Source organism: Chelonia mydas, chromosome 6 (assembly GCF_015237465.2).
Source record: "Chelonia mydas isolate rCheMyd1 chromosome 6, rCheMyd1.pri.v2, whole genome shotgun sequence".
NCBI lineage: Eukaryota > Metazoa > Chordata > Testudines > Cheloniidae > Chelonia > Chelonia mydas.
This window is the reverse complement of record NC_051246.2, coordinates 16,745,632-16,762,859: the sequence shown is the minus strand read 5'-3', so window position 1 is coordinate 16,762,859 and position 17,228 is coordinate 16,745,632. Positions and strand designations below refer to the sequence as shown.

At 62.0% G+C, this 17,228-nt stretch overlaps 2 protein-coding genes across 4 annotated transcripts in view; both read right to left on the bottom strand.

Moving 5' to 3' along the window:
- SSH3 (slingshot protein phosphatase 3) overlaps positions 1 to 2,623 on the bottom strand; it is a 31,782-nt gene extending 29,159 nt beyond the window's left edge. Inside the window, exons 1-2 of one of the 2 annotated variants that reach the window (XM_037899358.1) lie at positions 2,089 to 2,623; positions 132 to 355 (exon numbers count right to left, since the gene is read on the bottom strand). In XM_037899358.1, the coding sequence (XP_037755286.1) occupies positions 132 to 197 (66 nt within the window). In that variant the 5' untranslated portion in view covers positions 198 to 355; positions 2,089 to 2,623. The remainder of the gene's footprint in view (positions 1 to 131; positions 356 to 2,088) is intronic. The other variant, XM_037899359.1, reaches the window with a different exon arrangement.
- Positions 2,624 to 2,763: 140 nt separating this feature from the next.
- On the bottom strand, positions 2,764 to 17,228 carry ANKRD13D (ankyrin repeat domain 13D). 2 transcript variants are annotated; one of them, XM_037899362.2, is made up of 15 exons: positions 17,011 to 17,228; positions 14,471 to 14,606; positions 13,904 to 14,028; positions 13,073 to 13,118; positions 12,534 to 12,677; positions 11,937 to 12,126; positions 10,145 to 10,211; positions 9,702 to 9,783; positions 8,612 to 8,673; positions 8,245 to 8,375; positions 7,705 to 7,862; positions 6,397 to 6,561; positions 6,016 to 6,179; positions 5,504 to 5,583; positions 2,764 to 3,910 (listed from the first exon to the last, which is right to left on the bottom strand). In XM_037899362.2, the coding sequence occupies exons 1-15, from the start codon at positions 17,098 to 17,100 to the stop codon at positions 3,619 to 3,621; spliced, it is 1,932 nt and encodes a 643-aa protein (XP_037755290.1). In that variant the 5' UTR covers positions 17,101 to 17,228; the 3' UTR covers positions 2,764 to 3,618. The 2 variants fall into 2 exon arrangements, with proteins under 2 accessions (XP_037755290.1, XP_037755291.1); XM_037899363.2 differs by lacking the exon at positions 6,397 to 6,561 and having other exon boundaries at positions 17,011 to 17,205.

The window sequence follows — 17,228 nt, the reverse complement described above, 5'->3', positions numbered from 1 at the left end:
GACAGGGGCTGGGTGGCCCGGGGGTGGGTCAGGGAAGGGGGAGCCCGGCTCGGGGAGTCCAGCTGGGGCTGGGCAGGGGTCCCTAGGGAAGTCCGGGCAGCGCTCCCGGCCGGTCCGGGACAGGCACTCACCTTGCGGCCGGTGGGGGAGCTGTGGCCGCTGCCGGCCGGGGACCTGCGGACGGTGACCAGCGCCATGCGCTCCCCGGCCCCACCTGCCACAAACTTCGGGCGCCCCCGGCCGTCCGCCGCCGCCTGGACCAGGAAGAGCCGGGAGGCTGCAGCGCCAGGCGCCTCCCCTGGGGGCGGCTCTTAAAGGGACAGCCCGGCCCCTGGGCTTCCCCGGGCGACAGGGGCTGCCGAGAAGGGGGCGTGGGGTGAGCTGAGCCCCTGCTAGCGTTCCCCAGGGTGGCGCCCCTCAATCCCCACCGTAGCCGCTGATCTCCCAGTCCTGGACTGACCCCCACAGCTCTGCCAGTGCCCCTGTGTCCTGCCCCACAGCCCCCTGCTCTCCCAGCCCTGGGCCCTGCCCCACAGCTCTGCCTGCTCTCCCAGTCCTGACTTGGCCCCCACAGCTTTGCCAGTGCCCCTGGGTCCTGCCCCACAACCCCACCTGGGCTGCCCCCCACAGCTCTGCCAGGGGCCCCTCTGTTCTGCCCCACCACCCCCTGCTATCCCAGCCCATGCTCTGTTAATACACCTCAATCCCTGGTAGCCGTTGAACCTGCTATTCCTGTCCTAGGCACTTGCCCCTCCCAATTCCCCAGGCCTGCATGTCCCAGGTGCACAGGGTTTGGAGCCCCAGCAAACCCAATGCCCAGGAACGCAGTGCTTTGGAATTTGAAGCTGGATGGGCCAGGGCAGCACCTCTCTGTCCCGGCGACATAACACCCTGTTCCCACCCAGGCAGCAGCTGCCCATCGGCTGGGGGGAGGGGTGTGCTTTGATTGCTCCAGTTCAAGGCCATGTTGACAGCAACTCTTGGGATCTAATAGGGAAAATTGATGGGGAGATGGGAAACATTGCCATGGGGACACAGCACTGGTAGGGACCATCCAGGTGATCATATCCAGTCCCCTGCTCTCCCATGTAACCCCATCATATAATCCTGGTCATATATTTACCAAGATCCACCTTAAAACCAGGCCAGATGTTTGCCCCACTACTCCTAGTGGGAGGTGAACCAGCCCCTCACTCCGCTAGTGGATAGAAACCTTCTAGTTCCCAATCTGTTTATTCCTGGCCACTTTCTCCCCCTCCATTCTTGTGCCAACATTGTCCTTTATTTTAAATCGCTCATCTCCCTCCCTGCTGTACTTATAGAGACAGCCCCGCTCCAGCTTTGTTTTGCTGGGCTAAACAAGCCAAACTCTCCCAAGTCTTTTCTTGTCAAACAGGCCCCTGCTCATACAGCCATTGAAGTGTAGGGCTGGAAAGCGCCATGAGAGGTCATCAGGTCCAGCCCCCAATGCTGGGGCAGGACCAAGTAAACCTAGACCATTCCCAGACAGGGGTTTGTCCCACCTGTTCTTAAAAACCTCCATGATGGAGATTTCACAACCTCCCTTGGTAACCTGTTCCAGAGCTGAACTCCCCTTAGAGTTAGAAAGTTTTTCCTACCATCTAACCTAGATCTCCCTTGCTGCAGATTAAACCAGTTACTTCTCACCCTGCCTTCAGTGGACACACAGAACAATTGATCCCCAGCCTCATTATAACAGTCCTTACATATTTGAAGACTTATCAGGTTCTCCCCTCAAGACTAAACGTGCTGTTTTTAACCTTTCCTCCTTTTAAAATCTCTGACCATTTTTGTTGCGCCCCTCTGGCCTCTCTCCAGTTTGCCCACATCCCTCCCAAAGCATGCACCCAGAACTGGACACAGGACTCCAGCTGTGGACTCACTAGAGCTAAGTAGAGCGGGACAGTTACCTCCTGCGTCATACATCCTAGTGACCCTTTTCTCTGCACCAGTTCTGAATTCTTGAACGCAGGTGCCCAGAACTGCACACACTACTCCAGATGAGGTCTCACCCGTGCCTTGTACAACAGCACGAACACTTCCCTACCGGTACAGAAAATACCTCACCTGACACATCCTTGGATTCCATTTGCCTTTTGCACGGCCATATCACATTGGTGGCTCATCGTTATCCTGTAATCCGCTCGTATGTGCAAGTCTTTCTCCTCTGTTCTTTCCAACTGATGAGCACACAATTTAGAGCAGAAATTCTTCTTCCTAAGACATTACTAATGGGGTGGGGGTGACAAGAAGGGGGTAAACTAGGGGGTGGATATTGAATTGCAGCTCAGGGATTAATGGATTTAATGAAAGCCAGTGCAACCACTTGGCCCCTTCTCTTCTCTAGACTCCCAGGCGCAGAAATGGCTCCCTTGCCCACTGGCATGTGAGCCCTCTAGCAGCGCTCACTGTGCTCTGTCTTAGAAACCACAAGAACCCACCCGGAACAGCAGTGGGCACATAGCCAGGCCTAGCACACCTGGGTGTTTCTGTCCTGTAAAGAAGCAAGATGCAACCAAGCCCCCAGATAAGCAGCAAGGCCTCCCAGTGCCAGCAGGACACGGTGCCCCCTTGGGGATCCCATTTGCATTGGGGGAAGCTGGCCAGAGAGGGACCCCAGAGCGGAGGGAATGCTCCAAGCAGGATGCTGGCTCCATTCCCTCTCTCAGGCAGCTGATGCACCAGTAAAGGCCCAGGCCGAAGGGTGCAACATGCAGAATGAAGGGAGCTGGAGCCAGGGGGTTGGTTGGTTTCTCCTTTTTATTTCATGGTTCCTGCTGCACAGAGGCCCGCACCCAGCCCCTGCAGGTGCCAGGAGCCACCGTTCAACGCAGCTGTTCCCTTTCCAACCTTTGGAGTTGAGTTAAAAAAACAAAACCCATCCTTCGCCCTCCCCATTCTAGAGCTGCAGAGATATAAATAAAATAAATTAAACAGGCAGGAGAGGACATGGCAGCTACACACAGGGGGTTCAGGAGGCGAAACAGAGGACTGAAAATTATTGGCCCTGCTTCTATTTTTGAGTGCCACATCCCACAGCTCCCATGAATGTAGCATCCCCACCCTAGTCATCTGGTTTCTGGCCCTGCCCCATCATCTCTAACCCCACCCCGTTCATTGCCCTCACCTCTATTGCCCACGTGGGCTGACAGGACAGAGTGAGTGTGTCCCAGTTTCAGAATCCCACTACCTCCACCAACATGTATTAAGAGTCCAGTTGGAAACTGCTTTCTCTATAGCCAAGGGTTCTCCTTAGCCTCTGCCACTCTGTTGCTCCTCCTCTCCTCTGTTCCCTCATTCTTCAGTTTCCTCCTAGCTGTACAAAACTTTCCTCCACCAGGCAGGGGGAATAGAATAACCATAAAAAAAAAAAGAGTTAAATTAAATAAGACCCAAGAGGCGGCAGGACTAAGAGCCCTGGGAAAGGCAGAGGGTGTCTCGTCAAGTCCAGTCCTGCCCCCTGCAAGACAGGGGGTGGGGAATGGGACGGGTACCCCCCTCAAGGTTAAAAATACAACAGCAAAGCCAGGGCACTGGGGAACCTCTGGGAGTCTTGGGGGAGGCTGGGTTCAGGGCCCCCTGCTGGTAGGCGGGGCATTACTTCTCCGTCAAGGAGAGCTGGAGGATGCGCTGCAGCTCCTCATCCTCCTCACGCCGCCGGCGCTCCTGCTCCTCCTGCTCCCGCGATGACAGCTCCATGGCCAGGCGCAGCTGTTCGTCGAAGCTGGGGTAGGCCGGGGGAGGCAGGGCTGAGGAGGAGGAGCCATTGGTGCTGGGTGCCAGGCTGTCCTCAGGAGGGACGATGCTGTTGTTGCCGTTGCCTCCGCCACCAGACTCAGTTGCAGCCAGGCCCTGCCCCGACTGCAGGAATATGCTCTCCTGGATGGCCCTGGGGGAGAGAGATGCGTGTCAGCAACTGCCCTCACAGTCCTGCCTCCCAAGACCAGCCTCTCCCTCACAGCTGCATCCCTTCTTCACAGCCACTCCCCACACCAACTAGCCCCTCCACAGCCCCACTCCCAGCAAGCAGCACCTGCCTCTCACAGCCCTGTCCCTCTACCAACCAGCCCCGCTCCCACTACCCTGCCACCCACCAACCAGCCCCTCCCTCACAGCACCGCCCCCATAACCAGCCTCTCCCTCACAGCTCTGCCCCTTCTTCACAGCCACACCCTCCACCAACCAGCCCCTCCTTCATAGCCCCACCCTCATCAACCAGCATCTGCCTCTGACAGTCCCATCACGCCACCGACCAGCACCTGCCCCCACCAACTAGCCCCTCCCTCACAGCTCCGTCCTTTCTCCATAGCCATGCTCCCCACCAACCAGAACCTGCCTCTCACAGCCCTGCCCCCACCGACCAGCACCTGCCTCTCAGTCCCATCCCCTCCCGCACAGCCCCCGCACAGCCCCCCCCAGAGCCCTGCCCCCCACCAACCAGCCCCTCCCTCACAGCACCGCTCCCCATGACCAACCCCTCCCTCACAGCCCCGCCCCCACCGACCAGCCCCTCCCTCACAGCTCTGCCCCCACCAACTCACCCCTCCCTCACAGCCCCCTCCGACTAGCCTCTCCCACACAGTCCTTAGCCCCTCCCTCACAGCTCTTCTCCCACCAACCAGGAACTGCCTCTCCCAGTCCCGTCCCATCCCCTCACTGACCAGCACCTGCCTCTCACAGCCCCGCCACCGTCCAGCAGGACCGTCCTTACCCATACACAAAGTACGCAGCTGCGTAGGGCACCAAGAAATTTGGGGCACCAAATTTCCTGGTGCCCGGCGCAGCTGCGTGCTCCTCCAGCCCCTGCTCCGGCTCTTGCGCAGGGCCTCCGCCTCTGCTCCACCCCGCCTCTCCCCAGTCCTGCCCCCACTCCCCTGAAGATTGCATCCGGGAGCCGGGGAGGATGACAGCTTGGGGCCCCAGACCTCCGCGGGTGGGAGCAGGGGGAGCTGGCACCAGGCCTCCACGGGGGGAGGGGGCTGTGTGGGGCCCCAGGCCTCTGTGGGAGACAGGGGCTGGCCACTTCCTGCGGGATGTGGAGTGACCCAGCCCCAGCCTGCTCCGCTCCCCTGGCTCCCACACTTGGGGGGAACCGCCCCCCCATCACTCGCCGGCAGCACGGCTGAAAGCCAGGGGAGCGGAGCAGGCTGGGGCCAGGTCATTCCACTTCCTCCAGGAAGTGGCCAGTCCCCCTCATCCCGTGGAGGTCTGGGGTGGGGCCCACACAGCCGCCTCCCCCCCCTGCTCCTGCCTGTGGAGGCCTGGGGCTGCGTAAGATACCAGAATAGCTAGGGACGGACCTGCCGACCAGCCCCTCGATCACAGCTCTGCCCCCACCCACCAACACCTGCATCTCACAGCCCCATCCCCCACCCACTTCCACACAGCCCAGAGAATGGCTATGTGGGAGGCCAGGGATGGAAGGTAGGGGCCTGCTGCCCATGGAGGCCTGGGATGAATCTTGTCCCACCCCAGCACTCACCGCTCCAGCTGCAACTCCTCATCATAGGAAGGGGGGTTGGAGCCTGGGCGCGTGTTGGTCAGCGCCTCCCAGATAGTCACCTGCAGTCCAGGGCACCAATCAGAACACGGGAATATTCCCTCCCTGGCTGAATCAGAGACCCCAAATCCCACACCCCTGAACCAGCCAGACAGCTCCCCACATCAACCGGACAGGAACAAAAGTAGGGAGCTGGCATGCCCTGGAGGAGAAAGGCCCTGTCCCCCATTCCGGGTCCCCCTGAGCCAGCCAGTGCCCTGCCCTGGGGCCAGATTGGAGCCAGTGCCCCCGAGAGGAGAAAGGCCCCATGTCCCATTCACTGCCCCTCTGAGCCCACCAGTCCCCTCACCCTGGGGCTGGATCAGAGCCAGTGCCCCACGTGGGGAGAGGTCCCATGTCCCATTCCCTGCCCCCCTGAGCCCATCAGTCCCCCCACCCTAAGGCCGGATCGGAGCTGGCACCCTGAGAGGGAAAAGTCCCGGCCCGGATCTCACCTGGTCAGTCTCGGTGCCAGCATCGAGCAGGCTCTGCTGGATGGCAAACTGCAGCAGGTCGTCATCCTCGTCCCGCATGGGCTCGTTGCGGCCAGCGCCCAGCATAGCGTAGCCCTGTGGCACCTCGAACACCACCGGGTCCACCTCGCAGGGGAACGGGAATACTGGGGAAAGGGGGAGGGGTGAGAGTGGGGGGTCCCATACCCTACTGGGATCACAGACACACTGCTCCACCCGTAGGAGTCTGCCCTGCCCAGAGAGACATCCATCCCACACACACACTGCCTTGGCCCTCGACCCCATGGAGACTGGGGTCACTGTGGGATTTGCAGTGGGATGCCTGGTGTGCACAGCCCCCCAGCCCCCTGCAGGTTCCCCTACCTTTGGGGTTGGGGGGCGCCTCTGCCCCTGCAGCTGGCTCTCTGGCGTCCCCTGGAGAGGAGCTGGGGGCAGGGCCACAGACCCGCACGGAGCTCAACGACTCATCACACCCGCACAGGTTGCTGAAGGTGATTCGTGCATTGAGCACATGGAAGAGGGGGATCTCTGGTGTGTGTGTGTGTGTGTGTGTGTGTGTATGAACATGACAGCGTGAGACACTGGGAGCAACAGATGGTACAGCCCCCAGACATGCCCCTCGCCCATCAGCCCCCCCAGCCCAGCTCCCCATGGCCCCCAGCCACCCCTTCCTGTCATGATCCCTGCTGCACCTCCCTTGCCCCATAACCACCCCTCCCCAGCTCCCCTATCCTCCCCAGTCCCCCGGCCCAGTTCCCTACAGCCCCCAGCCACCCCTCCCCCTCATGATCCCTGCCGCACCTCCCCTGCCCCTCAGACTCCCTTCCCCAGCTCCCCCACTCTCTCTGGCTCCCAGCCTCCCTCCCCCTCAGGATACCTGCTGCCCCTCCCCAGCTCCCCCATCCTCTCCGTCCCCCAGCCCCCCCGGCCCAGCTCCCTACAGCCCTCAGACACCCCTCCTTGCTCATGATCCCTGCTGCACCTCCCCCCCCCCTGCACCTCCCCCGCCCCTCATCCCCAGTTGCCCTATCCTCCCTGGCCCCCAGACCCCACTGCTCTCATGATCCCTGCCACCCCTCCCCACCTCCCCCGGCCCAGCTCCTCACAACCCCAGCCACCCCTCCCTCTCATGATCCCTGCCACACCTCCTCTGCCCCTCAGACCCCCCCCAGCTCCCCCATCCTCCAGTCCCCCTCGTGATCCCTGCTGCCCCTCCCCTGCCCCATAATCACCCCTCTCCAGCTCCCCCATTCTCCCCAACCCAGCTCCCCATGGCCCCCAGCCACCTGTCCCCATCATGATCCCTGCTACTCCTTGCCCATCATGCCAGTCACCCTTCTCCATGATCCTTGCCACCCCTCCCAACTCCCCTGCCCCCAATCCCTGCCACCCCACTCCAACTCCCCCCCACTCTGGGGGACCCCTGCCAACCTTCATCCCCCCCACAATTGGCCCTCATTTCCCCCAATTCCCACCACATCTCCAGCCATCCCTGTGCCCCTCAGACTCCCCAGATACTAGCCATTCCTTCCCCTCCACCCATCCCCTGCCCACGTCTATTGCTCTCCAAATCCAGCCAGGCCACTCCCCATCAGATCTACTCCCTTCTCTCCCTCACCACTGCCCCTCCCCTGTTTGCAGCCCCGTCCCTTCCCCAAAAGCCCCACTCACCGATTTTGACAGGGAATCCAGGCGGCAGCTTGAGGGTGATGAAATCACGCAGCTTGGCGAAGTGGGCATTGCTGATGGCCATGAGGTCAATTATGGGCGTCACCTGCTCCACCAGTGACAGGGGGTGATCCTCACATAGCCACAGCGTGGCCTTGAACCTGTCATGGCCGGGGGAGCATCACAACCAGTTGCCCCAGCCCCTCTTCCTGCACAGCACTGGCTACGCAGAGCAAGGGACCAGGCCTGGCGCCCTTTAGGGGCGAGCACTCAACATTGTTGTCCCAGATGCCTGGGTCCCATTCCTTGTCCTGGCCTCTCCTTCACTCTGGGGGCTGGGAGCTGCAGGAATTTCTAGGGGTGAACACCTGCCCTGCCATCCCAGACACCTGGGTCCCATTCTCTGGCAGAGGGGAGCTAGAATTAGGGTGGATTTTCCATGCCCCGCCGTATCACTGGCTGAGAGTGCAGAGCGACTCTTCCCACTCCTCTAGCGCATTCTCCCACTCTGCTGTCATCCCAGACTCCGACCCCGCACCTCACCTCTGCACTTTGTTGGACATCTCGATAGGGCGGCCAATGTTGCGGGCCTCCAGGTTGAAGCTGGGGTCAAAGTACTCCTCCGGGGTGATGGCCGTGGGGTTGGTGAGGGTGGCGGACTGCAGCACCGGGGCCTGGAGAGGGCAGGCATGAGGAGGGGGAGTCAGATCCCCCATTCACATGCTCTCTGGCTGTGCCCCTTGTGCTGAATTCCCCCTCACTTGCTGTATTCCCCCCACCCCTAACCCTCAAACAGCCCCATCCCCAGATTCTACCCTCGTGGCTGGGAACGTGACACCTCTGCCCTGATCCCTGCCACACTAGGCGCGCGTCTCGAGTTCCCAGAGCAGATGCGGGGCCCATCACTCACCCCGTTGTGGGAGGAATGCTGCTGGGCGATCCCCAGGAAGGACTGGAAGGGTGTCTTGGAGCCTATGGGGTGGGTGGGAGTAGGTTAGACTCAAAGACCTCCCTAGAGTGTATGAATTCCCTCCCACACCTCCCCCGCCCCCTGAGGAAACACCCACCACGCTCATTCTGAGAACTGGGGTAGGCTAATCTGCTAGGGCCAATCAGGTCTGATGTGGGTGTGGATACAGAATGCTCAGCACGGGGGGCAGCTTACACAAGTGCTCGGGGAGTGGGGCTTGAGCCATGATGGACAGGTGGAGAGACGGGCTGTTGTCTGTGGGGTAGTGACTGGAGGGGAGGGATGGGTGTGGTACTGTAATGGGAGGGTCAGGGCGTGGGGCCAGGCCCTTGTAGATGGGTGCTGTGATTGGAAGGTCTGTCAAAAGGGGAAGTACAGGGCACAGTGGGTTGGCATGTCAGAGGGGGAGGGTTGGGGTGCTGTGATTGGATGTCCAGAGTGGGTATATCAGAGTAGGAGGGGGCAGTCTGAACAGAGGGCTGGGGCCAGAGTGGACAGTCGCAGGGGAAGGGGTGCTGTGCTAGGGTGGCAAAGTGTCCGGTTTTCAACTGGAAAGTCCGACTGAAATGGGGACCTGACAGTGTCTGGTCAGATCTACTGACTGGACGCCCAGTGTCCAGTTACTTCGGGTGTGGGAGGTGGAGAGGCATTGGGTCATCACCTGCTCCAGCCCCACTCAGCCACGGCCACCTCCTGCCTTTATCGGGCAGCTGCAGCTCCCAGCCCTGGCTCCGCAGGCAAGCCCATCCTGACCCGGGGGGTGGGAGGGGAAAAGCAGCGAGCAACAGGGATGAAGGGGGGGGGAAGGAGTAGGGGGGGCCCCTCAGGGGAAGAGGCGGGGCAAGGGAGGTTCCGGCACTCCTGCTGGAGTACCCAGCTTTTGAATATTAGCAAGTTGGCAATCCTATGCTGTGCATGTGTGTGGATCTGGCACTGTGATTGGATGTCCAGGGTCGGTGTGTCAGAGGGGAAGGGGGCGGGTCATTGCAGACTGCATGTTCTGATTGGTTGGCTAGGGACAGCGTGTTACCTTTGGTGCGGGACTTGTCCTGGTCCGATAGGTGCTCGGTTCTTGTTTTAGTGATGAGCTCCACGTTGCTGGCGCTGTAAACCTGCCAGGACATGGGGTGCAAATCAGTTTTCCCAGCCCCCCTGGCCCACCCATAAGCTACTCCCCTGAGGGGTGAGCACCTTGTGCTGCCATCCTGGACACCTGGGTCCCATTTGCTGGTTTGGTGTCTCTAGTACATGCAGTCGTACGAGGCCCGTATCGGTAAGCACCTCCTCCTGCTCCTAGACACCTGGGTCCCATTCCCCGTCCTAGTCTCTCCTCCCTCGGGGAACTGTGAGCTGTGAAGCCCCTACAAGCAAGGACTTCACACTGCCATCCCAGAGGTCTAGGTCCCACCCCATCCCAGTCTTCCCCTCCCAGTTAAGGTTCCCATCCCCTGCACCCCCAGGATGGGGATTTACCTTGGCTTCATAGCCACTGATCACTTCCATCTTCTCTGAGCGCCAGCCCCAGATCCCAGACTTATTCCTGCCAAGATGGGAATGGCCGGGTCAGATGCTGCGTTCCTCCACTTCTGCCCCAGCCTGCCCTAGACAGACCCCTCCCCTCCCCCATATGCCCCAATGCCTGGCTGCGTCTCCCCCAGGCTCCCTCCAGTCAGGAGCTGCTCAAGCCCAGCTCTGCTCCTCCCTGGCGCTTCCTTTCAGTGTCTAGGTGTGAGTAGGGCTGCTGCACAAGAGCTGCAGGCACGTGCACCTCCCAGCCCCAAGGGCAGGCATGGTGCTGAAGGACAAGATGCCCAAGGAAAGGCCTGGTCACCCTTCAACCCTGTTCACTAGCATGAGCAGTCGTATGAAGGTCTGTCACATGCACATCCCCCCACCCTGCTCACTAGTACATGCAGTTGTATGAGGGTCCATTGCACATGCGGACCCCCCCGTCCCACTCACTAGCACACACAATTGTGTCCATCACACACGCAGATCCCCTGCCCTGCTCACTAGCACACACAATCATATGAAGGCCTACTGCATATACGGACTGCCTGCCCCTTCATTCAGACACGCAGCCATATGAGGGCCCATCGCACATGCGGACCCCCCGACCCACTCACTAGCACACACAGTTGTGCCTGTCACACACACAGATCTCCCACCCCACTCACTAGCACATGGAGTCACATGAAGGCCTGTTGCATATACAGACCCCCTACCCCTCTCATTCGCACATGCAGCCATATGAGGGCCCATTGCATACAAGGGCCGGTTGCACATGCGGACCCCCCCTTCCCCGCTCACTAGCACATGTGGTCATACGAGAGCCCATTGCACATGTGGACTCCTGCCCCATCCCACTCACTAGCGCACACTGTTGTGCCCATCACACACACAGATTACACCCCGCTCACTAGCACATGTGGTCATACGAGAGCCCATTGCACATGTGGACCCCCTGCCTCTCTCACTAGCACACACGGTCGTACAAGGGTCCGTTGTACATGAAGACACCCCCATCCCACTCACTAGCACATGTGGTCACATGAATGCCTGTTGCACATGTGGATTCCTCTGTCCCTCTCACTAGCACATGCAGTTGTATGAGGATCCCCTGCCTATCTCACTAATATGCATGGTTGTTTAAGGGCCTGTCGCACACACAGACTATCCCCCCACCTCAAGCTCACTAGGACACATGGTCGTACAAGGGCCCATCACACATGTGGATCCCCTGCCCTGCTCACTAGCACACGTGGTCGTACAAGGGCCCATCACACATGCAGATCCCCTGCCCCGCTCACTAGCACATGCGGTCGTACAAAAGCCCATTACACATGCGGATCCCTTGCCCCGCTTACTAGCGCCCGCGGTCACACAAGGGCCCATCACACATGCAGGTCCCCTGCCCTGCTCACTAGCACACGTGGTTGTACAAGGGCCCATCACACACATGGATCCACGGCCCCGCTCACCATTTGCGACCACACAAATGTCAGTTGTGCCTATCCCCCCTCCCCCACTGTCCACAGCCTCTAGCACAAGCACATCTCGTGCACAGCCACCTCATCCACCACCTGTGCACTCCTCGCATGCTCCTCCTTCACTAGCCTCCCTCCCCAGTCATGTACTCCCCCACCTCCCTCATGGATGTCCTCGTGCACCCTGCCTCCCACACTTGCTCCCCTCTCAGAGGCCCGCTCCCATGCGGTCAGCCTGCAGGAATGCCCCCCATGCGTGCCTCCACTCCCCAGCTCACCGCTCGAAGGCAATGTTCTTGGTGTCGAGGTGGGTGGAGACGATGGGTGAGGTCAGCCGGCTGGCCACATGCTCCTCGGTGGGCTGCATGGCAGCCAGCATCAGCTCCGGCTCGTGCAGGGCCAGCGACAGCGTCTCTGTGTAGACCACCTGTTTGTCGTGATCCACCTCCATCACCACGGCGCCCTCCTCTGGCCGGGGGAGAAGGGACATATCAGTGCCACAGCCGCACCCCACCCGTGGCTGGGCTGGAGGTGCCATGGTGATGTCGCCTCACCTCCCTCCAGGATCCTCTGGGACTCTAGGTGCAGGCAGACTGCTTCCCTGGCCCTTCCCAGCAGCCATATCCCAATGGAGCACCAACTCCCTTTGGCAGTGACCCCATTCCCCTCCCTGGGGCTGGGCCAGCTGTGGTCTCAGTCCCATCTCTGGGAGCTCCTCATGTGGGGGAGTGGAAAGAGGCCCAGCTCTACTACTCAGCCAGATCGGGGAGGTGCATCCTGCACAGACATCCAGAGGGAGCAGAGCCCAATTCCCCCAGGGGCACAGGAACGGGGTGGGGGCCCTGCCACCCGGGGAGGCTGGGGGCATCTCTGACCTTCCCCCTTGAAGATATAGCTGCGCCGCCCGCGCTGCCAGGTCATGTGCTCGAAGCCCAGAAGGGTGGTGTCGACCCGCAGGCTCTCGCCGCGCTTCCACACCCGGTACACGTCGCTTGGGCACACCTTGGAGACCAGGGGCACTGTGGGGGAGGGACAGAGAGTGAGCAGGGGAGGGGCGTGGCAGTGGAGGCAGCTGCCCCACCTGCATGCTGACAGCCCAGCCCTGCGCCCTGCTGGGGAGGGTCTGTGTCTACATGCCTGCAGTTCCTCCTCCCAGCCACCGGGAACTCCAGTATGGGGCTGGGCTTCACACTGCCAGGCAGTGCTCCCTCACCCCAAACCCCCACCCTAGGGCTCAGCTCCCAGAAAGGGAGGCACCAGCTGCTGGCAGATCAGGGGCAGGATAGGGGCTGGGTGGGCACAATGACCAAGGGGCTCTAGTCTCCCCCCTCCATGTAGCCGGATAGCCCTGGTCTCTGGCACTGGGGAAGGCGACTGGGGGTGTCCTGCTGTGAGCCCCCAGGGACGGACTCACCCCAGCTGGTGAACTCCCACTTCATCTCCACGTAGAAATCAGGGGCCTGGAAGAGAGGAGACAGCAAAGGGATGAGATCAGGTTGGGGGAGATCAGGGTCTGCGGGGAGGGGGGAATCCCTGCAGAGATTGGGGTCTGGGAGATCATGGGGGGATTCCCTGCAGTGATCAGATCGGGGAGGGGCAGGGGAAGAGAGATCCGGATCTGGAGATGAGGGGAATTCCCTGACCTGATTGGGAGTGGGGGGTAAGAACAGGATCCCAGGGGAAGTGAGGGGATCCCAGCAGAGATCCTGGGGGACAGATCTCAGACTGGGAAATCCCCAGGGCTGGGTGAGATCCGAGGTGTGCTCCTGTCCGAGATCCTGGGGGATCCCAGATGCATCCCCAGAGGGGCAGCAGGAGGATCCACTGCACTGCAGGTGCCCAGGGCTTAGCTTTCAGGGAGCACCTAGGGGCTGGCAGGGGGAGGGTGCCAGAGGAATGGGGTCCCGGGGAGGGGGCATCTGTACCCAGGGCAGCAGTGCCAGGGGGCTGGGGTTCTGGGAGAGGTCTGTTCTCCAGGGCGAGGATGGCAGGAGGCTGGGGTCCCGGGGGGTGGGGAGGGGGGCCTGTACCCCAGGGCAGGGCTGGCAGGCGGCTGGGGTCCCGGGGGCTCAGTACCCCACGCGGGGGTCCCGGGGCGGTCTGTACCCCACGGCGGGAGTGCCAAGGGCCTGGGGTCCCGGGAGAGGTGTCTGTACCCCAGAATGGGGGTGCCAGGGGGCTGGGGTCCCGGGGGGGTGTCTGTACCCCAGGGCAAAGCTGGCTGGGGGCACACGCACACACTGACCCTGCGCAGTTTGTTGAGCAGCTCGGGGATGCCAGCCAGGCGGTTAGTGGCACGCTGGTAGTCACGATATTGGAGCACCAGCTGCACCATCTCAGGGTCCCCAGTGCTGACGGCCTCCTGCAGGACTGGGGGCGGGACGGCAGGAGAGGGGGAGTAGAGAGGGAGCAACACGGAGCCATCAGGTGCAGGGCACTGCCTGTCCCCCCTGCACACTGGCATCCAAGCCAGCTCCCTCCCCTGCACACACCTCCGGGCATGGCCAGCACCAACCCGTTGCCCTGGGCAGGCAAAGCCAGGTACCCAATGGCACAACACAGGGCCCTTTGCTGGCAAAGTCCAGGTCTGAATGCCAGGTCCATGGGCACCAGCCCCGAGGAGCATGGCAGAGGGGAGGCTGAGACTCCAGCTGAGACCTCCAGCAGCTGGTGGGGGAGAAATTCCGTGCCATAGGGCAGGAGCCATGCAGCAGAGGGGCTGGCACCAGAGCCGCCCGACTCCCAATACCTGCCCTCCCCCAGCTCCCAATACCTGCCCTCCCCCAGCTCCGTGTGCTCCCCCTGCCAGTACCTGTCCAGCCATTGGCATTCTCCCTGCCCACGTTGGCGTTGTGCCGCAGCAGCACCCGGGCCGACTCAAGGTTGCCCAGCGACACGGCCAGCTCCAGGGGCGTGCGGCCCCGTGGGTCGATCAACTCGATATCGTGCTGAACGGGAACCGCAGGGTCAACAGCTGTACACCCCCCACTCCCCAATGGGCTAAGCTAGGGCCCCAACTGTACCACTGCCGTTCTGGAGGCCTGGGTCCCACTCACCATCCTGGGCTCTGGCCTCTCTGCTGGGGCTGGAAGCTGTTGGGCCTCTATGGGTGAACACCCCCACTGCCATCCCGGACTCCTGGGTCCCATTCCTGCCTGCCCCCTTCTCCCACAAGGGGACTCTCCTGCCCAGCTCCTCAGCCTCACTTATGCACAGAGGTGCCCCTCCCATGGCAGTGAGGGGACGTGGGGGTGCCTTGTCCTGCCCCCTTCCCCTATGGCTCCTCCCAACTTCTTGTCAAGCTCCTGACTGTGGTTCTGGAGGGCTGCAGGCAGATACGGGTCATGGGGGGCGCTGAGGGCAGGGGATGTGGGTTTATGCCCCGAGATCACTCTCCAGAGCCCAGTGCTGGTTGGGCTATGGGTTGGGGTGGATCCCACACCTGCCCTGTGAGCAGATCACACTCCAGTGCCTGGTACCAGTTGGGGAATGTGGGGACCTAGTGAGAGGGATTGGGGCAGGGGGAGCTGATTGGGAAGTAAGGGCCACGGGCTGCCCGGGTGCTGCTTGCTCTCCAGTACCTGGTGCCATTTGGAGTGATGCTGGTGGAGAGGGAGGGGGCAGGTGGAGGGAAAGAGGAACCAGGGGAACCTGGGGTGGGGGGTACCTGGTGGGGTGGATGCTGGGTAGAGGCGTCAGGTGGAGGAATGGAGGGTGGGGGTACCAGGGTCGGGGTATATAATGGGGCAATGATAGGGGTAGGATTAAGAGGGTACCTGGTGCAGATACTGGGGTGAGGATGTGGGGTGACTCCTCGATGGGGGTACTGGGGGGTACCAGAAGGAGGGGGTTAGGGGGTACCTAGCGAGGGTACCAAAGTGGAAAGGATAGAGGTCCTGGTGTGGGGTACCAGGTGAAGGGATGGAGGATGGGGGCTACCCAGAGGGGTGAGTAGAGAGGGTATTGGGTTGGGGTGGGGGTACCAGAGTGGAGAAATGGAGAGTGGGGATCCTGGGTAGAGGAATGGGGATTAGGGGGTACCCGGGTTTAGGGGGTACCCAGTGGGGGGATATGGGATTAGGGGACACCTGGAGAGTGGTGATGCAGGGTTAGTGGGATGCTGGATTGAGGTTCAGGGGTGGGAGGTACCTAGTGTAGGAATAGGAGTTAGTAGGGGATGCTCAGTGGTGTGTGTGTGTGTGCGCGCCAGAGTGGGATATCCCAAGTGGGTTACAGGGTACCTATGGTGGGGGTTCCTGATGGGGTGGGGGAAGTCCCAGGGGTCCCCATGGAGGGAGCCCCAGGGGAGGGGTGTGCTCAGTGGGGTGGGGGTCCTGGGAGGAGTTAGTGGGTCCCTGTGGTGGGGCTACCCATGGGGGGGTGGGGTGCCCTGGGGGGTCCCAGCAGTGTGGAGTTCCAAGTGCGCCTGGTGGGGTGAGAGGTCCTGAGGGGTGCCTGGTAGGGTGGGGCTCCTGGTGGGATTAGGGAGTCCCAGAAGTGCCTGATGGGTGGGGTTCCCCAGGGGGTACCACGGGTGGCTGCAGCAGGGTAGGGATGCCCAGTGGAGTGGGGGATTCTGGGCAGTCCCAACAGAATGGGGGGTCCTGGGGGTATAGGGGTTGCCAGGTGACCAGTACCCAGCAGACTGGCAGGGTGCTTGCTGGGACGGGGGTCAGTGGAATGGGGAGTGCTTCGCGGGATGGAGGTCCTGGGGTGGAGAGTGCTGGGGAGTCAAGGAATGGCTGGTGTCTGGTGGGGTGGAGAATGCAAGGGGGTCCAGGGTGGGGGTGGGGGTGGGGGGTTGGAGGAATAGGGAGTCACCCAGCAGGGTGGGGGTGCCCGCAATGTGTTGCCCAGGGGTGCCTGGTAGGGTAGTGGGTGCTCGAGTGAGGGGTTCTGGTGGTGTCACAATGGGATGGGGGGATTCTGGGAGCTTAGGGGATCCCATAGTGCTTGGCGGGATGTGGGGGGTCCTGGTGGGGTGGGATAAGTCCTGGGGAGAGTTCCAGGGGTGCTGGGCAAAGCTGGGTAGGAAGTCCCAGGGGTGCCCAGCGGAGTGGGGGGTATCCCAGGGCTAGTGGAGCAGGGGGGTTCTAGGGGTGCCTGGTGGGGTGAGGTGATCCCGGGGGGTCCAGGAGTGCACAACAGAGCGGGGGGATCCCCAGGGGTGCCAGTGGGGTCCGGTGGGATGTCCCAGGGAGCTTCCCGCGGGTGCCCGGCGGGGTAGGGGTTCCAGAGAGGGTCCCGCAGGGTGGGGTGGGGGGTCCCGGAGAGGGTCCCGCGGGTGCCCGGCGGGGTGGGGGTTCCCGCGGGTGCCCGGCGGGGTGGGGAAAATCCCAGGGGGTCCCGCACCTGCCCCGTGCGCAGCTCGCTCTCCAGCGCCTGGTGCAGGTTGTGCCAGGCCAGCAGGTGTAGCGGGAAGGCGTCTCCGGCCCGGGCCATCCCGTCACCATGTCCCCAGCCCGGCCGAGGCTGCGGCTGCCCTGCGCGGCGCTGGCGGCTCCGGGCGGCGGGCGCGGGGCCTGGCCCGGAATCGCTGCAGCGGCCGGGGGCGGCGGGGCGGAGCGCGG

What these genes read in the sequence shown, in the direction of transcription:
- ANKRD13D (XM_037899362.2), bottom strand. Translation starts at nt 17,100, where the DNA reads ATGGCCCGGGCCGGAGACGCCTTCCCGCTACACCTGCTGGCCTGGCAC. An exon ending in TGCTCAACAAACTGCGCAGG is followed by an intron (nt 13,119 to 13,903) that starts GTCAGTGTGTGC and finishes CCTCTCTTCCAG; the next exon opens with GCCCCTGATTTCTACGTGGA. An exon ending in AGCATTCCTCCCACAACGGG is followed by an intron (nt 8,376 to 8,611) that starts GTGAGTGATGGG and finishes TGCCCTCTCCAG; the next exon opens with GCCCCGGTGCTGCAGTCCGC.